This window comes from Pseudophryne corroboree, chromosome 8, assembly GCF_028390025.1.
Source record: "Pseudophryne corroboree isolate aPseCor3 chromosome 8, aPseCor3.hap2, whole genome shotgun sequence".
Lineage (NCBI taxonomy): Eukaryota > Metazoa > Chordata > Amphibia > Anura > Myobatrachidae > Pseudophryne > Pseudophryne corroboree.
In genome coordinates this window covers 443,321,910-443,344,352 of record NC_086451.1, presented here as the reverse complement: position 1 = coordinate 443,344,352, position 22,443 = coordinate 443,321,910, and the positions used below count along the sequence as shown (strand labels likewise).

General features: G+C 45.9%; 1 protein-coding gene across 1 annotated transcript in view; it reads left to right on the top strand.

Moving 5' to 3' along the window:
• The first annotated feature begins 2,402 nt into the window (after window positions 1-2,402).
• LOC134949514 (complement C2-like) overlaps window positions 2,403-22,443 on the top strand; it is a 50,068-nt gene continuing 30,027 nt past the window's right edge. The window contains exons 1-3 of the mRNA XM_063938128.1: window positions 2,403-2,602; window positions 20,393-20,608; window positions 21,582-21,764. Coding sequence (XP_063794198.1) covers window positions 2,503-2,602; window positions 20,393-20,608; window positions 21,582-21,764 — 499 coding nt within the window. The 5' untranslated portion in view covers window positions 2,403-2,502. The remainder of the gene's footprint in view (window positions 2,603-20,392; window positions 20,609-21,581; window positions 21,765-22,443) is intronic.

Below are 22,443 nucleotides of genomic sequence, written 5' to 3'. Positions count from 1 at the left end.
TGAACCATAAACAATAAACACTAATTGGTTAAAACTGAGCGTCTGTTTGGTGTCTGTCCTTACTAAGTCTCTGTCTTATTGAAAGTAACAGTTGCTTTATGTTGAGTTGCAATCTCTATTAGTATTGATACAAATAAATTGAAACTGTTACTTAAGTGCTTCTAAAGGGCTTTTGGCATTGTACCCACACTCCTTCGGTTATAGATACAATTAATGTGTTACAATGTTTTATAATATAATATAGTGTGATAATCCTGTGTGTTTCACAGTGTATTATGATTAGTTCACACAGCCACCCTTTAGCGAATAGGTTTAATTATATTGGATTTCAAGTATACCAATCAGTAATCTTTATAATTATTGATCACTGTAAAGCATTTGGTAATGTCTTCTTTTTCAATTAGTGTTTATTGTTCATTCTTTTCTTTTTGTCTATAGTTCATAGTGTTGTTGTATGATTGTATCCACACATATTTGTTTTTTGTGAGTTTTATATTTCGCATACTACTTTATTAGTAGGACACATTAAAGCATAATGGGGGTCATTCCGAGTTGTTCGCTCGCAAGCGGATTTTAGCAGATTTGCTCACGCTAAGCCGCCGCCTACTGGGAGTGAATCTTAGCATCTTAAAATTGCGAACGATGTATTCGGAATATTGCGATTACACACCTCGTAGCAGTTTCTGAGTAGCTCCAGACTTACTCGGCATCTGCGATCATTTCAGTGCTTGTCGTTCCTGGTTTGACGTCACAAACACACCCAGCGTTCGCCCAGACACTCCTCCGTTTCTCCGGCCACTCCTGCGTTTTTTCCGGAAACGGTAGCGTTTTTCCCCACACACCCATAAAACGGCCTGTTTCCGCCCAGTAACACCCATTTCCTGTCAATCACATTACGATCGCCAGAACGATGAAAATGCCGTGAGTAAAATTCCTAAGTGCATAGCAAATTTACTTGGCGCAGTCGCAGTGCGGACATTGCGCATGCGCATTAAGCGGAAAATCGCTGCGATGCGAAGATTTTTACCGAGCGAACAACTCGGAATGACCCCCATTGTGTCATCTATTTTATATATAACAATTAAAAGTTAAATTTTATATTCTAGTGCACCGTAGACAGATCCTTTTCTTTTCCTCTTTCTTTTCCCTTCACCCTATATTATGACATGATCTGTGGTAGCACCCCCTGATACAATATGAATATCAGAATTATACTTACAATAAAGGTACATCTTGATATTTACTTCCTGTGCAACTGACCTCCTCCTTCCCCTACTACTTGCAATGGGACAATTACTAAGCAGTGATAAGAGCGGAGAAGTGAGCCAGTGGAGAAGTTGCCCATGGCAACCAATCAGCACTGAAGTAACATCTATCATTTGCATACTATAAAATTATACAGAGTTGCTGATTGGCTAATGGAGCAACTTCTCCACTGACTCACTTCTCAATTCTTATCACTGCTTAGTAAATGTCCCCCTAAGTCCTATTGTGGGGTTATGCGTTTTGATGGCATCAATGCACTGCTTTTGTGGCACGGTCCAAACAATGCAAGCGTGTCCGGACCATTTGCGTGGCATCACACACAGTCGCTGTGGCCCAAATCATAGCGGCCCTCCCACTGCGTAGACATGGGGGCAACCCTTATCATGCAAGCTCTTCGCATGTTAGCCGGGGAGGGGGGGGGGGGGGAGGAGGAACACCTGGCATGTGGTACGAACTTACCCCTGCTGGCCGTCCCTCTGCATATCAGTGTAAAGGGTTGTAGTTGTGTGATTTTTCGCACAACTACAACCCATGCTGAATCGGGCCCTACGTCAGCTGAAGCTGGAATAATTATCGCCGGGCACACTGCAGTGTTTATTGACAATTTTTTTTAAGTAACTTTGGACATATCGCATCTCCCATTATGGAAAATGCGATCTGGTTACAAAAAAAAAAAAAAAAAGACAATTACAGGGTTTTTCACGAAAACTGCTCCAAATGCCCTTTAATACATTCAGGTGAAACTAAAATAAAGTGAAAATGGTGTGAAAACAGAAAACACTCTTTTTCACATTATTTTAGTAACACAAATCTTAATAAATATGCCCCTAAATCTCTCTTCTCTTCCTTACTATCACATACAGGGGTAAATGTATGAAGCAGTGATAAGAGTGGAGAAGTGAGCCAGTGGAGAAGTTGCCCATGGCAACCAATCAGCATTGAAGTAACATTTATAATTTGCATACTTTAAAATTATACACAGCAGCTGATTGGTTGCCATGGGCAACTTCACCACTGGCTCACTTCTCCACTCTTATCACTGCTTCATACATTTACCCCACAGTGCAATGACATGTGCAGCCCTGACAGGAACTCAGCTCCTGTACATGAATCCTGACAGAAACCTTACAGCCACTTTGTACACACTCCTCTCTAGGTTCCCTCCTCCCTGAGGGTGTTCCCTGGTCTCCACTCCGTGGATCACTGTGTCCTGGGATCACAGCTCTGAGCTGGGGAATGCCACAGGCTGCCATGGGGCACAGATTGGGCACACAGTGCAGAAAGTCCAGGGGATTTCTCAGGATCACCCTCCTCCTGGTGCCAATATTTGCAGTAGGTAGGTAACAAACATACAGACCAAATGTTCTTATCTATGAATGATCTTTTCCTTTACTCACACACACAGACACGGTCGTGTCACATTATTATGACCACCTCCTACATGTGACGTCGGCAGCGCGTAGCCCATGAAGTACGTCACGTGTCGTGCGCTGGCTTGGTGGGTATATAAGGTGGGCAATAGGCCGTCTGCACACATATCACTCGTTGCTGTCATGGGTAAAAGGGGCGATTTATCAGAGTTGCAAAAAATATGATTATCGGCTTCTGGGCCTGGGGTGGCGGTATCTCTGACACAGCGCCGGATGTGAACTGTCCGCGTGCTGCTGCGGTGATGGTGTATCGTGACTGGACAAATGGCCCCATTGCGAATAACCGACGTGTAAACTGCGGAGCGCCACGTGCCATTGACGTGAGAGGTGAACGTCGGCTACGAAGGTGCGTGAGGGCTGACCAACACGCTACAGTGGAGTCGCTCATCGTCAGAACGAACCATGGGGCTACCAGGCGTGTGTCTAGAGGCAGCTCAGCAGACCCTGCTGCGTATGCGGCTCTGAAGCGGTTAATCTGGCTGGTGGTCATAATAATGTGACGCTAGCGTGTAAATGTAATCTTTATGTTATTTGTGTTTTTCATCCTCTCACTATGTGATGTCTCATCATTCTGTTTATCTACCGCCTCACGTTTCTTTACATTATGTGACCTTATCACATACATGACACAAAAGCAGAATTAACCTTTTATTGTCTGTAAGGGCTCTTACATACTAGTGTTGGTAACAGTGCAAATGAGGAGCCAAACCCAGATCTTTGCTATTAATGGGGAGGTAGATGCCTCCCTGCTGCATGGGGGTCTATGTACTAAGCCCTGGACAGAGACAAAGTACTAACCAATCAGCTCCTAACTGTCATTTTTCAACAGCCTGTAACATGGCAGTTAGGAGCTGATTGTCTGGTACTTTCACTCTCTCCACTTTATCTCTCTCCAAAGCTTAGACAATAGACCCCATAGTCCCCAACTGCCAGCCATCTATTGAACATACACCGTCTACAACTGTCCCCCCAATCAGCTCCTAACTGTCATTTTTCAAACACAGCCTGTTACATGGCAGTTAGGAACTGATTGACTGGTACTTTCTCTCTCCACTTTATCTCTCTCCAAAGCTTAGACAATAGACTCCATAGTCCCCAACTGCCAGCCATCTATTGAACATACACCGTCTACAACTGTCCCCCCAATCAGCTCCTAACTGTCATTTTTCAAACACAGCCTGTAACATGGCAGTTAGGAGCTGATTGTCTGGTACTTTATCTCCGTCCACTTATTATCTCTCCAGAGATTAGTACATAGATCCCTTACTACATAGATCCCCATGTCTAGAATAAGCGCTTCCACAGAACGTCATTATATCGTACAGAACATTAACGCTTGTGAACGCTTCCGGCAACGCAAAAATCTACATGAAGCAAATTGAACAGTAGTTTAATGAGGGAGGGTAATGATGATGCATGAAGGAGGCAAACACATATAGGGGGCTTTAATTATCCTAATTATTATTAATTGGTTATTGGAGGCAGGTGGAACAGCCAGTGGCGCCAAGAGGCAGGGGGAGCAGGTACAAATTACCCGGGCCCGGGCTGCTGGAGGGGCCCAAGGTGGGGTCCGGGTAGCTACTCCCCCGAGGACACCTGTACTGTGGCTAGCCGCCGGCGGCGCCGCCATCTTCTCGGTGATATCTTCAGGAAAATGGCACTGCACATAGAAAGCAAAGACTCTGGCACTGGGCCAGTGTCTTTGCTCTCTAGTGGCCAGCGTCCTCTTCCCAAATATCACTGGGAAGATGGCACTGGCCAGAGAGGAGGGACCCGCTTCCAGAACAAGTACGATAGGAAGCGGGTGCCCACCCCCTGCCCCCTATGTTAAAATGGTGCCCCCTATGTTAAATTGGTGGCCCCCCTTCTGTAGCACGCGGGGCCACTTCACAGACACGCAATTATTTTGTTAGTCACATGTTTTTATACTAATGGACATAACCACACCCACTTACTAAGCCACGCCCCCATGCCTTTACCGACGCCCGATGTGGTTCTCAACGGCCCTGGGAACAGCAAGGGGTAGGGCATTTTTAAACGTACTTAAAGATGACTATTTATCCCAAGTGATTGAGAAACCAACTAGAAACGACACCATACTAGATCTGGTGATAACAAATAATGTAGAGACGATAACTAACATTGATGTAAGGGTTTGAATAAAAAAAATTAATTTTAGTAAAGCAAATTTTACCTTGCTCAGACGATCGATAAAGGGTGTAGATTGGGAACAAATTTTTATTGGTAAGAGTACTGCAGAAATGTGGGTCACCTTTAAAACGTCGCTGTGCAAATTTATACATAAATATATTCCAATGGTCAGCAAAAGAAAGAGTAGCAGGTTCAAACCCATGTGGCTAAATAAGACGGTAAAGGAATTGATGGACAAAAAAAGGGGAGCATTTAAGGCATTTAAATCGGACGGGAGTATGGAGACCTTGCGCTACTACAAAGAGTGTAATAAACTATGCAAAAAGGAAATTAGAACAGCTAAAATAGAAAATTAAAAACTGATTGTAAAGGAAGTTAAATCAAACCCCCAATTTTTTTTAAAGTATATCAATGGTAAAAGGATTAAAAAAAAAAACACGGCATAGGACCCCTAAAAAATGAACTGGGTGAATTGTTAAATATTGACTATGAAAAAGCAGAGTTATTGAATAAATTCTTCTCGTCAGTATTTAAGGTTAAGGACCAAAATTATTTCTCACGTTTAAGTGAGGATGTAGTCAAAGAATGACTGAATAAAATGAAGATCAATAAATCACCAGGGCTGGATGGACTGCACCCAAGGGTTCTCAAGTAGCTAAGCTCAGAGATAGCAAGGCCATTACATTTAATCTTTAAAGCTTCCATCATGACAGGCGTGGTTCCAAGGGACTGGCGAATTGCAGATGTGGTACCACTTTTCAAAAAGGGAACTAAATCTAATCCTGGGAATTACAGACCAGTAAGCCTAACATCTATAGTAGGGAAAATAATGGAAGGTGTATTAAAGGATAGCATTCAGGAGTATTTGGGATGCCTTAACATAATTAGTGAGAACCAGCATGGGTTTGTGAAAAATAGGTCATGGAAACTAAATTAACTTCTATGAAGAAGTAAGTGCAAATTTAGACAAGGGAAATACTGCGGATGTGGTCTTTTTAGATTTTGCAAAAGTCTTCAACACAGTACCTCACACAAGGTTGTGTCTTAAATTAAGAGAGCTGGGGCTTGGAGACAGCGTTTGTACTTGGGTCAAAAATTGGTTGGAAAATATAGAACAGCGAGTGGTAGTCAATGGAACATTTTCGAGTTGGACTAAAGTATTAAGTGATGTACCTCAAGGGTCTGTACGGGTGTAGTATGGTATGCCGGCGGCCGGGCTCCCGGCGACCAGCATACCGGCGCTGGAATCCCGACCGCCAGCATACCGACAGCGTGGCGAGCGCAAATGAGCCCCTTGCTGTGCTTACCACACTACGGGCACGGTGGTGTGCTAAGCGCGCCACGCTATTTATTCTCCCTCTAGGGGGTTCGTGGAGAGAGGGAGAAAAAGTGTCGGTATGCCGGCTGTCGGGATTCCGGCGCCGGTGTACTGTGCGCCGGGATCCCGACAGCCGGCAAAGACCACCCATCTGTACTAGGCCCTCTACTGTTTAATATATTTATAAATGATATAGGAAATGGTATTGAGAGTAAAGTATCAATTTTTGCGGATGATACTAAATTGTGTAGGATAATTAGATCAGATCAGGATGCTGATTCTTTTCAGAACAATTTAACTAAACTGGGGGGGGGGTTGTGCAACAAAGTGGAATATGAAAAAAAACCACAAAACCAAGTGGTGCTCAACAATACCAAAATCCGTAAAAATATTTATTAAAAGTAAAAAGAGTTCACAAATACACCTCCCGGGAGTGCAATACAAATAAATTCATAAAGATATTACTATAAGTGTGGTATTAAAATGTCCAATTAATTTAATGGGAACAGTGTAGATAATGCTTATTCAGCAGTGCATTGAAAGTTTCTTTTTAAATAAAAATATAAGGTGAGGTAACTCAGGCTGACGTAATAATGAATTATTCCAATTCTGCACCGTAATGTATTAATGCAAAGATTTCCAGAAAGTTAACAGATCACTCACTCTAATGATGCAGCTCCAGGGCGATCCGCTTCCATTAGTATGTGCGCCGGGTTCAGCGCTCCAATAGGTAATGAGTCCCAGATGTGAGCAACAGTGTGTGCAGTGAATTCTCCACAGGTATCCTTTGATGGATGTTAGGGTGTTAGGATGAAGTTGACTCCGACCACCCTGGACGTGGCATGCAACAGGGGGGAGCCCGGAATCTGCTCTGTGGAGTGAAGGCAGCAGTGGCACTCGTGGCCAGTGAATCCGCGTCGGCTGCTGTGGCAGCAGGAGAAGCGGTCACTCTCTGTAATGACAGGCACGTACTGTCGGAGGAGTGATGGTGCAGGTGGAAGCTGAACACTGCAGAGTGTCTGAGCTATGTGCGGGCTCCGGACGCCGTGATCTCCCAGCACGGCTTCCACTGGAAGGTCAGCCGGGCAGTTCTAATGCCGCAAGCAGAGATATGTCTGTGACATGATTAATATCTTCAAATATATGAAGGCGCAATATAAGGAACTTTCAGGCGATTTACTTATTAAGAGCTCTGTACACAGGACACGTGGTCATCCTCTAAGGTTGGAGGGGAGGAAGTTTAAGACCAGGCGTAGGAAAGGTTTCTTCACAGTGCGGGCAGTGAGTTTATGGAATTCACTGCCAGAGAGTGGTAATGTCGGATTCAATCGAAGCATTTAATAAGGGATTAGACAATTTTTTAACAGAAAATAGCATTGAAGGTTATAAGTCAGGAATGGGGAACCTTCGGCCCTCCAGCTGTTGTTGAACTATACATCCCACCATGCCCTGCAACAATTTTAGCATCGCCAAATAGCAAAACTGTAGCAAGGCATGCTGGTATGTGCAGTTCAACAACAGCTGGAGGGCCGAAGGTTCCCCAACCCTGTTATAAGTAGATTGGAGATAATACAGCTTATAGCACTACATGTTGAACTCGATGGACAATTGTCTTTTTTCAACCTCAACAACTATGTAACTATGTAACATACAGCAGAAGGCCATTCCCACTTCCATAGGCGGCATAAGGAAGGGTGGCCTTCTCTTTCCCCGAAATTCAGAAGTATCCAGTCATTCCATTAGAGAGTAGACAGATATGGCCTGGTTGTGTATAGGCTTGATACATCTCCCCCCAGAGAGAGATAAAATGAAGATGTTGTCCAAAACAGCTTCTGTCATTTATTTAGAACAGTCTATGAAATGACAGTTAGAAGATAATCGGTTGCTATGGGCAATTTCTCCACTTTATCTCTCTGAAAGGATTGATACATCTCCCCCTATGAGCTTTTACACGTTGAACCACTGACATCCAGTGCCTCGCTATACCTGGTTAGCTCCTAATCAGACACTACAAAGAGTATCCCACCCTCTGTCATACTCAAAGATTTTTTTCTCTTTTACTCAGACAGGGGGAGATATACTAAGCTTTGGAGAGATAAAGTACCAGTCAATCTGCCTCCTAACTGCAATGTTACAGGCTGTCTTTGAAAAATGACAGGAGCTGATTGGTTGGTAATTTTTCTCCATCCGCTATCACTCTCCAGGGCTTACTACATCTCCCCCACAGTCAGGTATACATTTCTGCCATATATCTGAAAGGACTATTTATTTATGCATTACTGACAACAGCAGATGCCCTGGAAACAGCTATACATATTATATTGGATGGACAGGTCAGGAATATGGACAGTTTTCTCAACATTTGTTCCCTTTAAATGTAATGGCGGTGGCCATTTTGTGTGCTGAACCGTTGCTCATGAGAATGCAGTCTGTCAAAAGGCTAGGGACAAAATGGGTCCTCTTAAGATGCTAGCACTATGGCTAGTTCTAGAGAATACCAGCTCTGAGCTGTTGCTAAATTTAATACCAGAGGCCTTACCCATACTGTACCTCACAACTATCCCAGTTTTTATAGGAAAGTCCAGATTTCAGGGGAATTATCCAGCCATACCAACAGATATGTTCCCACCCAGAACTCAAGTGTACTTTTAAGGGAATGGAGGGATGTGACAGTGCCCTTTTCTTTTAATTGTTTCCAAATTACCTCAGGGAAAATGTTGGGAAGTATGGAAAACGTGCTTGGACCTCTGACAATGGGGTTGATTCAATTCGGCAACTTGTGAATAGCGCCGGGATTTAGCTCCCAACGCCATTCAATTCAGCTCCAGTTAAGTCGGTGATGGCCCGTTCTCGCCGACTAAACAGGTTGAATTGTCGGGAGAACGGGCATTCTCCGACTTAACTCCCCGGGGCGAGGCAGCACTTTTGTCAGGTTTCTTCTCTCATCCCTAGGGGATGAGAGAAGAATTCCCAACAATTGCGGGTCACTAGCAGCTGAATTGAATAGCGTCTGGAGCTAATTCCTGGCGCTATTCATAAGTTGCCTAATTGAATCGACCCCTATGTGTTCCTCTGCACCATTGTGCAATCTAGATACACTTGCACAAATCAAGGTGCATGGTGGGACTAAGCTGCTTTTCTACTATGCATTGGAATTTTTTATAAATGCCCTCCACCACATAGGTGATGACATATATTCCATGTTTAATTAATAATTGAACTTAGAGAACAACCTTATTGAGTGCAGCAGGTCCTCGGAGTAGCATCAGGTAGTAAATCAGGCTTCCATGGCTGCCCACTTTTCCGTCCAACACAAAATTGGCCTCAGAGGGAGGAGATAATGATGGAGGGATTAATTATAAATGGTGGGCTTAATGATGGATGGAGATATTGATAGGAACGGCAGGTTAATGGGGGAGGGTATGATGATGCATGAATGAGGCAAACACATAGAGCAGAAGGTTCAAGGAACAACAGTATGTTCCTATAAAAATGGAGAAATGGGGTGCCGGTTCTCAATCCTCAATGGGTCTTTGAATTCAGACTGCATAATAACATTGGTCTCTAAACCCTCATCCATGAATAAAATTTCAGAATGTTACAAAATGCTTTATAAACCTAGGCAGGTAAACCATTGGTACATCTACTGTATTTTTGCCTTGTGATGGTGTTGATTGTTTATGATGGTGGTGATTGTTAGTAATAGTGGTGGTGTTTAGTGATGGTGAGTGATTGTTAGTGATGGTGGTGATGGATAGCGATGGTGTGGATGGTTAGTGATCTTGAAAAATGTTTAGTGAAAATTAGTGATTGTGATGATTGTTATTGATGGTGACTATGGTTAGTAATGATGGTGATGGTTAGAGACTGTGATGATAGTTAGTGATAGTGATGATTGATAGGGCAGATGGTGGTGATGGTTAGTAATAGTGTCAATGGTTAGTAATGGTGGTGATGGTTAGTAATAGTGTCAATGGCTAGTAATGGTATGGATGGTTAGTGATGGTGGTTATAGTTAGTGATGTTGTGTATGGGTATTGATGGTGGTGATGGTTAGTGATAGTGTCAAAGGTTAGTAATGGTGGTGATGGTTAGTGATAGTGTTGATGGTTATTCATAGTGGCAATGGCTAGTGATGGTACAAATGGTTATTGATGGTGGGGATGCTTAGTGATGTTGTGGATGGTTAATGATGGTTATGATTTTTAGTGATGGTGACAATGGTTAGTGATAGTATTGATGGTTTATGATGATGGTGGTGATGGTTAGTGATAGTGTCAATGGCTAGTGATGGTAAGGGCCTGCTTCAGAGTTGCATGCAATACTGATGGTTAATGATGGTAGTGATTGCTAGTGATGGTGTTGAGGGTTTGTGATGGTGGTGATGATTAGTAATGGTTAGTGGTGGTAAGTGATAGTGTTGATGGTTAGTGATGGTAAGTGATAGTGTTGCTGGTTAGTGATGGTGACTGATGGTTAGTGATGGTGGTGATGGTTAATAATGGCTAGTGATGGTGGTGATGGTAAGTGATGGGGTTGATGGTTAGTGATGTTGGTTATGTTTAGTGATGGTGAATATGTTTATTGATGATTAGTGATGATGTAGATGGTTAGTGATGGTGGTGACTGTTAGTGATGGTATCTATTGTTAGTGATGGTGGTGACTGTTAGTGATGGTATCTATTGTTAGTGATGGTGGGGATGGTTAGTGATCATGTTTATAGCGATAGCGGTGAAGGTTAGTGTTGGTGTTAGTGGTTAGTGATGGTGGGGATAGTATGCATGCGATTGTCAGGTTCTGTTTAGTTTGTGTTCCCAGAGGGGGCGCTAGTGGGTCAGTGGTACTGTAGTAATGTGGAGGAAGAGAGGAGGCCGGATTGGATTCCTGCGCATGTGCGCAAAGTGGTTTTATTAAATAATAAATTGAAACAGTATGGCAGCAGAAATAATAACAGTAACGATGCAATGGGAATGAACTGCGTGGAAGCAGAGAGTCTATGGCAGAGTTTGAATATGAGTTCAATCGATCAGGGGATCGGTGTGTCGGTATGGGAACCGATAGTTCTTGAATAGTGGAGCCAGCAGAGGTATGGTAAAAGCAGCAAGGCTGGTAGTAGTTGCAGGAGACTAACGTAATGTTCACATTGTAGTTGGAGAAACACTGGCAGCTTGCAGGCTGATGAGTAGGTGGAGGTAACGAGATGCACCTGGAGGGTAGTCTCTACTGCAGGGGCTGGAGCACACTGTGGATGGTAAAGGTGTGAAGCCTGACCAGAGGTACCAGGTTTGCTGGTGCTTGTAGTTCCACGAAGAATCAGGTTCAAACTGGGAAGCAGAACAGGAACACAGGAGAACTGGAAAGCGGAGCCGGACACACAGGTCATAGGAGTGACACGAAGTCCAGGTCCAGGACTGACTCACCCTGCTGCTCCTGATATACCCCCCGGTCTGCAGGCATTGGCTGGAAGGGAAACGAGGAGGTGCGGCCAAGCTCCGGATTGGTCGATGCGGCAGTCTGAGGAAAATTGTCATGGCGACGCCCATGCCGCGGCCCGGCGGGAACGCGGCGTGCATGCACGCCCGCTGACAACAGGAGCGTTCCTAGGTCCAGGATGGCATCCAGCGACAGGGAGACCAGCGACAGCAAGACGTAGGGACCCTGGATGGAGACCACACCGACGGACAGATGCAGCTGTGGTAAGTCGATTCCTGACAGTACCCCCTCCTTTATGGGTGGGCACTGAACACCCACGTGGCTTGGAAGGATGAGTTATTTGGAAAACACGGACCAACCTTGGAGTATGGACATCTGTAGCATTTACCCAACTCCTCTCCTCAGGACCATAACCGGACCAGTCGATGAGATATTGCAGACGACCGTAACGGCAACGGGAATCCAGAATCTTCTCTGTTTCGAACTCAATGCCCCGCTGGGTTCGTATTTTGGGACCAACTGAAAGAGCTCTTTGGAAACGATTCAGGATCAAAGGTCTGAGGAGAGAGACATGAAAGGCATTAGGTATTCGTAAAGAAGGAGGCAACTTGAGCTTGTAGGCCACAGGACTGATAACTTTATCAATGGGAAAAGGACCAATGAAGCGTGGTGCAAACTTCATCGACGGCACTCTGAGACGAAGGTTCTGAGTGGAAAGCCAAACCCTATCATTGGGTTTTAGGCTGGGAACTGCACGTCTTTTGCGATCGGCAAAGAACTTGTATCGACTTGAAGCCTTTTTAAGAGAAGCATGAATTTTCTTCCAGGTTGATGAAAACTGACTCAAAACAGAGGTGGCTGCAGGAACATCGATGTTAGGAAGGTCTTGGAAATCTGGGACACGAGGATGTTGTCCATAAACAGCAAAGAACGGAGTGGTTTCCGTGGCAGTATGGTAGCGAAAGTTGTGAGCGAATTCAGCCCACGGAAGCAGGTCTACCCAGTCATCTTGGGAAGATGAAACATAAAGTCTTAAAAAGGTCTCCAATTCTTGATTCACCCTTTCCGTCTGTCCATTCGTCTGAGGGTGGTAGGCTGACTAAAATTTGAGGTTGACTTGCATGGCAGAACAAAGGGCTCTCCAAAATCTTGCCACGAACTGAACTCCACAGTCAGATATAATTTCAGTAGGCAGTCCATGTAAACGGAAAATCTCCCATAGGAAGATTTGAGCAAGTTTCGGAGCAGAAGGAAGACCTTGGAGTGGAACAAAATGGGCCATTTTGGTAAACCTGTCGACAACTACCCAGATAGTATTGAATCCTTGAGAGGAGGGAAGATCAGAGATGAAGTCCATGGACAAATGTGACCAGGGACGGCTGGGTACTGATAACGGCTGTAACTGACCTGCCGGAGACTGACGGGGAGTCTTGTGTTGAGCACACTTGGGACAGGACGCCACGAAGTCCTTGATGTCGACCTTCATTTTCGGCCACCAGTAAGTTTCGGAGAGGAACTTAAAAGTCTTTAGGACACCAGGATGCCCAGTGAATTTGGACTGATGAGCCCAAGACAGCAACTTGGAACGAAGCTCAGGAGAAACAAAAATCTTGCCAGGAGGGGGAGCAGGAGTAACTTGAGACGAGGCAAACACAACTGGATTCAGAATGGAATGCGGAACTGGATCGGACATCTCCTCTTCAGATTCCATAGATCGAGACAGAGCATCTGCTTTGGTATTCTGAGAACCTGGGCGGAAATTAAGCTTGAAGTTGAAACGGGAGAAGAACATAGCCCACTGGGACTGGCGAGGATTAAGACACTGGGCTGCCTTTAAGTAGAGCAAGTTCTTGTGATCCGTGTAGATGTTAAATGGAAACTTTGCCCCTTCCAGGAGATACCTCCACTCCTCAAGAGCCAGCTTGATCGCCAGTAATTCTTGGTCACCGATGGAATAATTGGCTTCCGCAGGAAGGAATTTGCGAGAGAAGAACCCACAAGGATGAATCTTCCCATCATCCCCTATTTGGGAGAGAACAGCTCCAACTCCCACTGTAGAAGCATCTACCTCCAACTCGAATGGCTTGTTAACATCTGGTTGCGACAGAACTGGGGCGGACATGAAAGCCTGCTTGATTTTTTTGAAACACAGCCAAGGCATCTTCTGACCAGTTGGAATGATCTGCCCCCTTTCGAGTTAAGCTGGTAATAGGAGCAATGAGAGTTGAGAATCCTCTGATGAACTTCCTATAATAATTAGCGAATCCCAGGAATCGCTGAATGGACTTGAGAGTACTCGGAATAGACCAATTAGCAATAGCTTCTAACTTTGTCGGGTCCATCTGGAGATCCGATCCAGAAATTATATACCCTAGGAAGGGTATGGAGGAAACTTCGAAGGTACATTTAGACAACTTGCCGTAGAGACGGTTCTCACAAAGACGTTGGAGGACCTCACGAACTTGTAGGCGATGAGAAGAAAGATCTTGAGAGAAGATAAGGATATCATCCAGGTAGACTACGAGATATTTGCACAGAACATCACGGAACATTTTGTTAACAAAGTGCTGGAACACTGCTGGGGGCATTGCTCAACCCGAATGGCATTACTAGGTACTCGTAATGACCATCCCGAGTATTAAAGGCAGTCTTCCATTCATCACCACTTCGGATTCTGATGAGATTGTAGGCACCGCGGAGATCTAACTTGGTGAAGATGCGGGCTCCCTTGACTCTGTCAAATAATTCAGTGATGAGAGGTAATGGATAGCTGTTTTTGACGGTAATATCGTTGAGCCCCCGGTAGTCGATGCATGGATGTAATCCTCCATCTTTCTTTTTAACAAAGAAAAAGCCCGCACCAGCGGGTGAAGACGAAGGGCGGATGAACCCTTTCTGTAAATTCTCCCTGATGTATTCACTCATTGCCTCGGTTTCAGGTACGGATAACGAATAAGTACGCCCTCTAGGTGGCTTTTTGCCGGGAATGAGATCAATGGGGCAGTCCCACTCTCTATGGGGCGGCAGAACATCGGCGGCCTTTTCACTGAAGACGTCAGAGAAATCTTGGTAGGCCACAGGAAGACTTGAGTTTTAACTTCTGAAGACCTTACAGGATGAACTTGGGCTAAGCAGGACTGACGGCAGTGTGAACCCCAGGAAGCAGTGGCGTAACTACTGCCCAGGCAGCCCTCGCGTTGGCTTGGGGGCGAGGGGCTGCGGGGGCGCCACTGATTTACAGCAGACTGACATGCGGACGAGCGTCCGCATGTCAGTCTGCGGTCTCCTTCCCTCCGCCGCTTGTTGGAGGGACACGGAGGGCACAGCGCGCCTCCCTGTGTCCCTCCTGCATCATCTCCGGCGGCCGCGGGTCTAATAGGGGGAAGTGCCATCCGTGAGCTCTAATTGGCTCACGAACCGGCACTTCCCCCAATTAGACCCGCGGCCGCCGGAGATGATGCAGCAGGAGGGACACAGGAGAGGCGAGCTGTGCCCTCCGTGTCCCTCCAAAAAGCGGCGGAGGTGGGGGAAGAAATATCTGGCACTGGGGGCATATATGGCATGGGGAGGGGGGGGAATATCTGGCACTGGGGCATATATGGCACTGGGGGGAATATCTGGTACTGGGGGGAATATCTGGCACTGGGGCATACATGGCACTGGGGGCATATATGGCACTGGGGGGGGGATATCTGGCACTGGGGGCATATATGGCACTGGGGGGGAATATCTGGCACTGGGGGCATATATGGCACTGGGGGGGAATATCTGGCACTGGGGGGAATATCTGGCACTGGGGGCATATAAGGCACTGGGGGGGAATATCTGGCACTGGGGGCATATATGGCACTGGGGGGGAATATCTGGCACTGGGGGCATATATGGCACGGGGGGAATATCTGGCATTGGGGGCATATTTGGCACTGGGGGGGAATATATGGCACTGGGGGCATATCTGGCACTGGGGGGGTAATATCTGGCACTGGGGGCATATGTGGCACTGGGGGGGTATATGTGTACCTGGCACATGGGGGGGGCGGCTATATTTGGCACTGGGGCATGTGAGTACCTGGCACCGTGGGGGAATATCTGGCATATCTGGCACTGGGGACATATGTGGCACTGGGAGCACAGCCCTAGCAACAAGGACTACCTCCTAGCAACGAGCATGACACCCAGTGCATGAAACACCTGGCAACGTGCATGACACCCAGTGCATGAAACACCTGGCAACGAGCATGACACCCAGTGCATGAAACCCCTGGCAACGAGCATGACACCCTGAGCATGAAAACCCCTGGCACCGTGCATGGAACCAAGAGCATGAAACCCCTGGCAACGAGCATGACACCCAGTGCATGAAACCCCTGACAACGAGCAGGTAATTGAAAAGTAATTAGAAGCCTTACTGTAGGACTTAATGTATAATGGGCATTACGGTGTGTGGCATAATGTATCACGGACATTGCAGTGTATGTCATAATGTGTCACAGGCATTACGGTGTATGGTATACTATATCGCGGGCATTGTGATATGTGGTATAATGTCTCAGGGTCATTGCAGTGTGTGGCATAATGTATCACGGACATTGCGGTGTGTGTCATAATGTGTCAGGCATTACGGTGTGTGGTATACTATATCACGGGCATTGTGGTATGTGGTATAATGTCTCAGGGTCATTGCAGTGTGGCATAATACATAACGGGCATTGCAGTGTGTTGCATAGGGTATAACGGGCAGGGCATTGCGGTATGTGTCCCAGGCATTACGGTATATGGTATACTATATCACGGGCATTGTGGTATAATGTCTCAAGGTCATTTCAGTGTGTGGCATAATGTGTCACAGGCATTGTATGTGCTATAATGTATCGGGCATTGCAGTGTGTGGCATAATGTATCACGGACATTGCGGTGTGTGTCATAATGTGTCACAGACATTGTATGTGCTATAATGTATCAGGGGCATTGCAGTGTGTAGCATAATGTATAACGGGCATTGCGATTCCTGTCATAATGTGTCACAGGCATTACGGTGTGTGGCATAATGTGTCACAGGCATTACGGTGTGTGGCATAATGTGTCGGGGGCATTACAGTGTGTGCATATTGTGTCATGTGCATTATTGTGTGCGGCATAATGTCTAAGGGCCATTGGAGTATGTGGCATAATGTATACTGGGCATTACTATAAGGAGGAAAAATGACAAATAATGTAAGGGGCATGAATCAGGATTATTTTTCTTTCCTGTGGTGGCCAACGTATGGGTGTGCAGGTTGCAAAACTGGGGTATAAGGTAGTCTTTTCCTGCAATGCCACGCCCCTTTGTGCGAAACCACGCCCATTCCAACGAAACCACGCCCCTTTTTGCTGCATATTTATCCCTTTCTTGCTCCCAATTATGGAGCATGAAGGGAAGGGGGGGGGGGGGGGGGGCGCGGAAGAATTTTTTGGCTTGGGGGAGAAAAATTTCTAGTTACGCCACTGCCAGGAAGTCAATTGTAACGTGGACCAGTCAATCTGCGGATTATGTAGCTGGAGCCAGGACATACCCAAAATGATCTCCTGGGTTGCCTGAGGGATGACGAGAAACCTAATTAATTCGGAATGCAGGAACCCGACTCCCAGTACCACTGGCCTGGTTTGATGAGAGATATAACCCTTGGAAATTCGGCTACCATCCACTGCAGTGATATAGGCTGGAAATGTGAGTTCGCAGACAGGCAGACGGAACTTATCAACTGCCGCTTGAGTAATGAAGTTTCCAGCAGCTCCACAGTCCACAGTCCACTAACGCAGTTACAGACTGGAGTCCAGCCGTAGTCTCTAAAGTCACAGGAAGAATAAGGTCTTGGTTTGAAGGTGCTTGTCTGACTCCTCCTTTACAAGTCAGGATCTGGCGTTTCCCGAACGCGCTGTACAAGAATTGATTTGGTGACCTGTAGCCGCACAATAAAGACACAGTCTCTCTCGAAGTCTTCTTGACCGCTCCTCAGGAGTTAAGCGGGACCTATTAATTTGCATAGGCTCATCAGAAGGTGGAGGCTGAAATTGTGCTGGAGGTACCATTCTTGACTTGTGAGGCTCACTACGAGCACGCTCACTGTTGCGTTCGCGAATGCGAGAGTCCAACTTGATACACAAGGAAATTAACTCTGATAATTGCTCAGGAATGTCACGGGTGGCCAGTTCATCTTTGATCCGATCCGAGAGTCCATGCCAGAAGGCTGCTACCAGCGCTTGGTTATTCCACTGAATCTCTGCGGCTAAGGTCTGGAACTGGATGACGTATTGACCCATACTACGGGTACCTTGACGAAGTTGGATAAGATCTGTAGAGGCTGATGTTGCATGTTTCGGTTTATCAAAGATGCGTCTGAAGGTTGACACAAATTCGGTATAGTTATTCATCAGGGGGTCAACACGTTCCCACAGAGGAGACACCCAACTCAAGGCTGATCCAGAGAGCAGTGAAATAATGTAGGCAACCTTGGATCTTGGCGCAGGGAAATTGTGTGGTAACAACTCAAACTGGATTTCACATTGATTAAGAAACCCGCGACATAGCTTCGGACTGCCATCATATTTGCTGGGCACGGGCAGGTGCAAGCGTGACACTGGAGTTGATGCAGCCGGTGAAGAAGAACCCACAGCACTTGCAGGAGCAGGGGTAACTGGAACTGAGGAAACAAGTACACTAGGCAGAGATTGTTGTAGTGTATCGAGACGGGAGGACATTCCTTGCAGGAACTGGAAAATCTGCTGCTGCGCAACCTCTTGACCATCCAAACGGGAGACCAGATTTTGTAAGGCCCCTGACCCCACATTCTGACCACCATCCGAGTCCATTGTTCCTGGACTTACTGTCAGGTTCTGTTTAGTTTGTGTTCCCGGAGGGGGCGCTAGTGGGTCAGTGGTAGTAATGTGGAGGAAGAGAGGAGGCCGGATTGGATTCCTGCGCATGTGCGCAAAGTGGTTTTATTAAATAATAAATTGAAACAGTATGGCAGCAGAAATAATAACAGTAACGATGCAATGGGAATGAACTGCGTTGAAGCAGAGAGTCTATGGCAGAGTTTGAATATGAGTTCAATCGATCAGGGGATCGATGTGTCGGTATGGGAACCGATAGTTCTTGAATAGTGGAGCCAGCAGAGGTATGGTAAAAGCAGCAAGGCTGGTAGCTGTTGCAGGAGACTAACGTAATGTTCACAGTGTAGTTGGAGAAACACTGGCAGCTTGCAGGCTGATGAGTAGGTGGAGGTAACGAGATGCACCTGGAGGGTAGTCTCTACTGCAGGGGCTGGAGCACACTGTGGATGGTAAAGGTGTGAAACCTGACCAGGGGTACCAGGTTTGCTGGTGCTTGTAGTTCCATGGAGAATCAGGTTCAAACTGGGAAGCAGAACAGGAACACAGGAGAACTGGAAAGCGGAGCCGGACACACAGGTCATAGGAGTGACATGAAGTCCAGGACCAGGACTGACTCACCCTGCTGCTCCTGATATACCCCCCGGTCTGCAGGCATTGGCTGGAAGGGAAACGAGAAGGTGCGGCCAAGCTCCGGATTGGTTGATGCGGCAGTCTGAGGAAAACTGTCATGGCGGCGCCCATGCCGCGGCCCGACGGGAATGCGGCGTGCATGCACGCCCGCTGACAACAGGAGCGTTCCTAGGCCCAGGATGGCATCCAGCGACAGGGAGACCAGCGACAGCAAGACGTAGGGACCCCGGACGGAGACCGCGCCGACGGACAGATGCAGCTGTGGTAAGTCGATTCCTGACAGCGATCAGTGGAGGGATGAATTGCATTCAAAATGTGATGCTTGGTACATCCCTATTGTCAGCCTGAAATGTATGGATGGTCTCAACTTCTCATCAGCCTACAATGATACCTGTTTTTCACCCCTAACCCGTATCAAAAGTATGTCCAGCCCTTATCCTCAGGTGTACCCACAGGGAGCATAAATGCAAACAAATCACTATGTTTCAATGCCAAGTCAAGCAATTACACTTGTATGCCCTTACAGGATGTAGTCCATAGACTGCCCAGTTTAGGTATGGCTATGAGTTTAGCACACAAAATGGCTGCCTCGGCTTCCTGCCTCATGACCTGCACTATGGATGATGTTTGATGTTTTCCTTTACATGTACAGTGCTACACACTCCAATAACAATACAAAGCTCGTACACTAACACATGCACACAGACCTAAACAAAGGACTGGAAAAGTTCTTGGTATTTCATGACAAACTGCTAATTTGCCGGGTTCAGTATGATTTACCGACGGTCATAATCCCAACAGCCATTGACCTACAGTCATGATACAGACACAGTCAAAATACCGACACTCATACTGACATGTTCAAATGTCGACATAGTCAGAATGCCGACATTTGAAATGCTGACATGTCACAATACTGACATGAGTTTTTCTGTATTTTTTTTATGTCAATGTTGACATAGGTTGACCTGGACACCATCTAAGTGTTCCGCGTCCCCTCGCTGCGTGCGGCACTCTATTATATCCCCCCTCCAGGTCCACTGGGATGGTAAAGTATGAACAAGTCTGTTTTTTTTTTCAAAAATTACTTGAAAACGCATGTCGGCATTTCGACATGTCGGTATTCTGACTTGAAATTTTGAACATGTCGGCATACTGAATGTCGGTATTTTGACTGTTAGTCAATGGCTGTTGGGATTATGCCCATCGGTATTGTGTCCGACGGTAAATCAACTGCTACCCAATCTGCCTTGTGCTCTTCCTTCTTCATTTATCATGTTCCTTCCACAGCAGGTGACTCAGCGGTGACGTGTCCTCCAGACGCCGGGTTCCCAAATGGGCTCACACACCTAACCAATGGATTAAATGTGGGAAGCACTGCAAAATTCCTATGCCCTTCCGGAGAGTACCCTTGGCCCGCTAGCAGCAGGACGTGTCAAGCAAATGGGCAATGGAGTGCAATGAGATCAAACACTTGGAGAAAGGTTACAAGAATCTCTTGCAAAAGTGCGTAGTAACATTTGGGTATGAATGACGTGTGACCGTGCATGGGACCTGAGTTCAGTCATTGCCAAGGGTGGGGGTAAAGAACTCACTAGCCTGGGGAATGCTATCAAACTAGGAGACTAGGAAAATGAGATCATTTGTCGTTAACATGGCGTGAAATAAGAACAACCACTTGTGTTCCCTTTTATACCACAATCACATGCTAGAGTGGGTATGTTGCTCCAAACATAAGGTACGCTATCTATTATGCATCCAGTTTCTTGAGTAAACAGGTCATCAGGATGTTCACAATATAAGCAATTGAATTGTTGGAATGTTGACAGCAGCTCAGAGTATTTCAGCGAGTGAAGACAACAGAATTATAAAGCAATGCATTTAATAAAAGTTGAAAGAAGACATTTCAGGCCATTCATCATCTGGAGGAGGAAAATCCCTTCAGTTCTTAGTGAGGACGGGAGGTTGATGCAGGTGATGTCTACAGTCATCCATAGCTTAGCATTACTAGACCTATATGATCAAGGAGGACTTCAAGCACTTCACAAGGTTCCTGAGAGTGATGTAGGAATTCCGGCATTCATCACATGACCGCCGGCATCCAGAAGGCTAGGATGCCAAACACATCCCCTTGCTTGGGATGGTAGTAGGTGATGGTACTTACTGGGTGTATAACTTGGTACAGACTGGTGGTAATAGTATAGTAATGGGTACTTACTTGGATGGAAGTAGGTATTTGCTGGGTATTGTAATATGTACTCTCTGGACATGGTAGCTGGTATTTACTAGTGATTATAATAAGTACTTAGTGGTGATGGTAATAAGCACATAGAAGGGGTAATAATGGGCACCTGGTAGTAATGGAGATTTTCTATTTATGGCAATTGACATTTATATGTAATGTTGTGGCTGTGAAATGAGTGTAGCCTTTATCCTTACTGTTATATCAGCTGCTGGAAACTCTGTATTATATTTTCAGAAATGAGATGTCCTGACCCTCTGGTTTTTGAAAATGGAGGCTTCCACCCCAGGGGACCTTACCTAGTAGGAACAAATATCACCTTCATGTGTAATGATGGGTATATTCCGCGAGGATCCATGAAAAGAACATGTAAGATAAATGGAAAGTGGAGTGGTGAGACCGCAGTCTGTGATGATGGAGGTGAGTAGCGGATAAACATCAACACTTACTAACCTGTTTATTGATAGGCAAGTGACTCCTACAGTATTCAAATCGCAATAATTAAGGGGAATATTGATCTTGGTGATCTCAATAGAAGTCCACTTCAAAGCCTTCCAAGCGATCACTCAACTTCTCCAAGGAAGTGCAGCTTCTGCTTCAGCTGTGGTCTCCAAGCGATCACTCAACTTCTTCAAGGAAGTGCAGCTTCTACTCCAGCTGGGGTCTCCAAGCGATCACTCAACTTCTCCAAGGAAGTGCAGCTTCTACTCAGCTAGGGTCAATAGATCATGTTAATACATACAGATGCTGATTCAATTGAGATCACTAAGTAAGAGAATAGATCACATGCAGAATTATAAATGTAACCCTAGATAGTGCATTTATGGACGTGCAGCTAAAGGTGGAATACAGTTTAGGATAATCTCCCAACAGGGCGACTGGTCACTCTGTATAATCTCCATCTATAAGAGTAGGGTCAGGTGGACCCAACTGTTATGTTTCCGTATTGTATTAGCTTCCCACAGGTCATATTACATACAGTACCACTAGTTAAGACAGGATTGCATCTTGGGACCATTCCTAACTGCCCAACCTATCAATCAGCTGGGCACCAGGCTCATGGCATTCACCTTACTCATACCATCAACCAGCTACATAA